Source organism: Trachymyrmex septentrionalis, unplaced genomic scaffold (assembly GCF_001594115.1).
Source record: "Trachymyrmex septentrionalis isolate Tsep2-gDNA-1 unplaced genomic scaffold, Tsep1.0 scaffold24, whole genome shotgun sequence".
In the NCBI taxonomy this organism is placed as follows: domain Eukaryota; kingdom Metazoa; phylum Arthropoda; class Insecta; order Hymenoptera; family Formicidae; genus Trachymyrmex; species Trachymyrmex septentrionalis.
The window spans coordinates 2343004-2348142 of NW_017305397.1; the positions used below are offsets into that span (position 1 = coordinate 2343004).

The 5139-nt window shown below is 35.6% G+C and overlaps 1 protein-coding gene across 1 annotated transcript in view; it reads left to right on the forward strand.

The window, feature by feature from the left end:
• Nucleotides 1-5139, forward strand: part of LOC108748600 (kinesin-like protein KIF13B) — a 33776-nt gene that overhangs the window by 19358 nt on the left and 9279 nt on the right. The window contains exons 5-18 of the mRNA XM_018486839.1: nucleotides 8-91; nucleotides 164-376; nucleotides 479-736; nucleotides 826-1075; nucleotides 1197-1339; nucleotides 1410-1757; nucleotides 2107-2283; nucleotides 2354-2879; nucleotides 2990-3214; nucleotides 3603-3869; nucleotides 3980-4162; nucleotides 4251-4445; nucleotides 4511-4804; nucleotides 4890-5032. Coding sequence (XP_018342341.1) covers nucleotides 8-91; nucleotides 164-376; nucleotides 479-736; nucleotides 826-1075; nucleotides 1197-1339; nucleotides 1410-1757; nucleotides 2107-2283; nucleotides 2354-2879; nucleotides 2990-3214; nucleotides 3603-3869; nucleotides 3980-4162; nucleotides 4251-4445; nucleotides 4511-4804; nucleotides 4890-5032 — 3306 coding nt within the window. The remainder of the gene's footprint in view (nucleotides 1-7; nucleotides 92-163; nucleotides 377-478; nucleotides 737-825; nucleotides 1076-1196; nucleotides 1340-1409; nucleotides 1758-2106; nucleotides 2284-2353; nucleotides 2880-2989; nucleotides 3215-3602; nucleotides 3870-3979; nucleotides 4163-4250; nucleotides 4446-4510; nucleotides 4805-4889; nucleotides 5033-5139) is intronic.

The following is a 5139-nucleotide window of genomic DNA, read 5'->3' on the forward strand; positions in this document are numbered from 1 at the left end:
TTCAAAGTTGGCGGATCAAAATTCCGGCAGCAACAAGAAGAAGGACAATTTCGTACCCTATAGAGATTCTGTCCTTACGTGGCTCTTGAAAGTATATTAACTTTCTCATTTGACACTGTACTTTAAGATATACTTTCATACTAATATTCGTCAACATTTTTAGGATAATCTTGGCGGCAATAGTAAAACTGTCATGGTAGCCACAATATCACCGGCTGCCGACAATTACGAGGAAACGCTATCAACTCTTCGATATGCTGATAGAGCGAAGAGGATAGTCAATCATGCTGTAGTTAATGAAGATCCAAATGCTAGAATTATTCGCGAACTCAGACAAGAAGTTGAAACCTTAAAGGAAATGTTGTTACATGCCACAGTAAGAGAACCTTTCTTATTTTATTTTATTTATTTATAATAATATACCTACTTGTGTCAAAATAATCGCGCGTAAACACTACAATTTGATTTTTTCAATCAGGGATCGATTGTTGGCCAACAACGTACAGACATTACAGAAAAACTGTCAGAATCGGAACGATTGATGAAGGAAATGTCACAGACGTGGGAAGAAAAGCTTGTGAAAACCGAGAGGCTGCAACACGAGAGGCAGCAGGCTTTAGAAAAGATGGGAATAAGCGTACAAGCGTCTGGTATTCAAGTAGAAAAGAGCAAATACTACCTGGTTAATTTGAATGATGATCCAAGTTTGAACGAGTTATTGGTTTATTATCTCAAGGTATGTACGTGTCATTATACATGTTGCTTGGTGACTAAATTTCTCCATTTGCATCACTTATCTTTGTATCGCATATCTCTGTGTTTCAGGAAAGGACACTCGTAGGCGGACGTTCAGCCAAAAGGGAACAAGATATTCAATTGCACGGTTTGGGTATTTTACCAGAACATTGTGTTATCACGATAGAAGAATCAGGCCTGTATATGATACCATTAAATGGTGCTCGATGTTTCGTCAACGGTACACAAGTTGTAAACAAAACTCTGCTACAACATGGCGATAGAATCGTTTGGGGAAATCATCATTTCTTCAGAGTTAACTGTCCAAGAAGTGCTACAGGTGCGCGCAATTCGATTTAATATATTTATTTCAAGATAAAGCTTGTAATGTAATGACATATTTTACGAAATAATTGGGAGTAACGCACATTATATTGTCTGTATCATTCTTCTGTCTACAGCAATCAATAGCGAACCGCAAACTCCCGCTCAAAACATCGACTACAATTTTGCCAGAGAAGAGCTTATGCTTAACGAACTGTCTAATGATCCGATTCAAAGAGCTATAGCGAGACTAGAGAAGCAACACGAAGAAGATAAGCAGGTATATGTTGTTTTAAGTATCATAATAACATTTTCATGTTGTATTTACTTATTACGCGCATGTTCCAAAGGTTGCGCTCGAGAAGCAGAGGCAGGAGTATGAACGACAGTTTCAACAATTACGCAATATACTATCTCCGTCTACGCCGTATTCGCCTTATGTACCGTACGATCCTCTAAGAGGTAGTCAAAGTGGAAAACTCCCGGCTTGCACACCAACGACGCAAATGCGCGTTGAAAAGTGGGCTCAGGAACGAGACGAAATGTTCAAGCGCAGTTTGGGCCAATTGAAGACAGATATCCTAAAGGCTAATGCATTGGTACAAGAAGCTAATGTTCTAGCGGAAGAGATGGGCAAACAGACGAAATTTAGCGTCACCCTACAGATTCCTCCGAATAATCTAAGTCCGAATAGGAAGGTAAAGCAACAAGAGATTGCTTTATAACGTTTTTATATTGTGTCTTTATTGTGCTTTATGTAAAATTTTAAACTTATCAGTTTACAAATTTATTTGATTTATTATAATAATTAATAATCATATAATTAGTCACTTATACATATAAGTTTTTTATTTATAAGTCTTACTATTATTCATAATAATTTATAAGTTTTCACTTACTATATTTCTAATATTATAATTATACATTATATTTTTATATGAATTTTTTTCCTAACTTTATTTTTCTTTTATATTTTACATTTTGTTTTTTTATGTTTTGTTAATTTATATATTTTTTGTTTATTTTTTCGCACTCTTCGATATGTAGAGTGTATTCTTTCAGCGGGGCGCGTTTGTCAGTGAGCCTGCAATTTTAGTGAAGAGGACAAATATGGGAAGTCAAGTTTGGTCCATGGAAAAGCTAGAAAATAAATTAGTTGATATGCGAGACATGTATGAGGAAAGAAAAGATCCTCACAATTGTCAACGATTACCTGTGATTAAGGTATATACTTTTTACCTTTAAAATGTCTATGTATTACTTTAACATTGTGTACGAAATTATTTTCTTACAGGATGAAGTACCAGGAAAAACACAAGACCCATTTTATGAATCCCAAGAAAACCACAATCTTATCGGAGTTGCAAATATTTTCTTAGAAGTATTATTCCACGACGTACGATTAGATTATCATACTCCGATTATTAGTCAGCAAGGAGAAGTTGCTGGTCGATTACAGGTCGAAATAAGTCGTATATCTGGGCAATTTCCTCAAGATCGGATTTGCGAGGCTGCTTCGGAGTCTTCCTCGGATTCGACGTCCTCCGAAGCGGAGGATTATTCCGGAGGATCTAGCCATATTACCTGTCGTGTGACGATAAAGCAGGCCACTGGATTACCACTCTCGTTAAGTCATTTTGTGTTTTGTCAATACATGTTTTGGAATCATCCAGAACCGATAGTGGTTCCGCCTATGATAAACGCGGAGCTGCCGAACTCGAATTGCATCACTGGTCAAAGGGATTCCTTGACATTTAAGTTTGATGATACAAAAGATTTTACTGTACCCATTACGGAAGAGTTTATGGAACATGCCGCTGGTAAGAATTTATTGTGCTTTTATCTGTGCATTATTTTTTAATAAATAATAATAGAACACAGTTCTTGTATTATTATATTATTTACGCTTATTTATCGTATTTTCTTGTAGAAGGAGCGTTGAGTATAGAAGTATGGGGTCATCGCAGCGCAGGTTTTTCACGTAGTAAACCTGGATGGGAAGTGGAACAGCAACAATTAGCGAAAGCTAGATCGCTCGCAGACCGATGGTCTGAATTAACGCGAAAAATTGAATTATGGGTAGAGATACAAGAACTAAACGAACAGGGAGAATACTCACCCGTTGAAGTTGCAGTAAAACAAGACACATGTACAGGTGAGAAGAACAATTGTAATATAATATAATACGAATTTGGATCAAATTCAATTTGTTTATTTATATTTGATTTTTGAATCCGAATATAGAAATTCTCTTATTTATAGAGAGTTTTCGACTGTAGCGAGTTTGCACCGATCTGGATTAGATTAATGCTCTACTATAGGTGCTCTACTATAAGTGCTGTATATGATAGTGTACTATATGATGTTATATGTTCTGCCAATAGTAGAGCATACAACATCATTAATCCAACTCAGATTGACGCAACTCGCTACAATCGAAAATTATTAATTAGATTTTAATATAGGTACTTATTCTTTGAAAAACATTTTTTAGTTATTATTTATTTTTAAATAATTGTACGTCTTTTCGTTTCTTTTTATAGGTGGTATTTATCAACTTCGACAAGGCCAACAACGTCGAATACAAGTTCGAGTGAAACCAGTACAAAATTCCGGAACCTTACCGATCATCTGTCAATCGATATTAAACATAGCCGTTGGGAGTGTTTCAGTGCGAAACCGATTGCAAATTCCATTAGATAGTTATCAAGACGAGGACTTGAGTATATTGAGAGACAAGTGGAGCGATGCTCTAATGAGAAGACGACAATATCTTGATCAACAAATTCAGAAACTTATCAATAAGCAAGGTAACGAAATTATTTCTCAGCGACGAAAATTTTAATTAACATTCTATATATGTACAGTCTATTAATTGGTCACTTTGTCTTCTTTGTACATTAATTTCTTATGTTTACAGATAAAACGGAACAAGATATGGAGCGAGAACAAAGTCTTGTGGATCAATGGGTCAGTCTCACAGAGGAACGAAACGCTGTTCTGGTTCCCGCGGCGGGTTCAGGTATTCCCGGTGCTCCTGCCGACTGGATTCCTCCTGCAGGGATGGAGCCACACATTCCTGTATTATTTCTTGATCTCAATGGTATTGTAAAAAAAATATTTTAATATCTATGTTATCAATGTCCATGTTCTGTTTATTAATGCATTTACTTTGACTAAATATTATATAGCCGATGATCTCTCAACGCATCAGTCGGGAGAGGAAGTATCAGTGACAGGATTAAATTCAATCCTACCTAAAGAACATGGTAACAAATTCTATAATCTACCTATTATTCGACATTTAGAAAAAGATGTATGTGCCATTGCCGCTTGGGATTCTAGTATACACGACAACGTACATCTCAATAGAGTAACTGATACCGGTAATTATCCTTTACGTTTTTCCAAGAAATTAGTGATTTGTTACTAACATGCCGCATGTTTTTAGCGAATGAAAGAGTGTTTTTAATCTTGAAAACTACTGTTCGCCTGTCGCATCCAGCACCAATGGATCTTGTGCTGCGTAAAAGATTAGCTTTAAACATATACAAAAGGCAAAGCATTACAGATAGAATCTTCAAGAGAATTGTTCGTAATGATTGCTTGGCGCAAACTGGTGTCACTTACGAGGTAGTCTCAAACATACCAAAGGCAAGCGAAGAGCTGGAAGATCGTGAGAGTTTGGCACAGATTGCTGCTAGCGGAGAAGATAATAGTTTATGTGACGGAGAAACTTACATAGGTAGGTTACAAAATTAGATTAATATTAGCTTGGAAGTGCTTTTTAAAAAGTATCATCGTATTAATTTTTCCTATTATTTATATAGAAAAATATACTCGTGGTGTATCCGCGGTTGAAAGTATATTAACATTAGACCGATTACGACAAAGTGTCGCTATAAAAGAATTGTTGCAAGCACAGGGACAACCACTGATGCGTAAGACTGCAAGTGTTCCGAACTTCTCTCAGGTATTATTGTCTTTTAGTATTATGAAAAAAAAAACTTTTATTTGCATTTATTTTATATGTAATCATTTTATATATTAATTCTATATATATACATATATATATATATA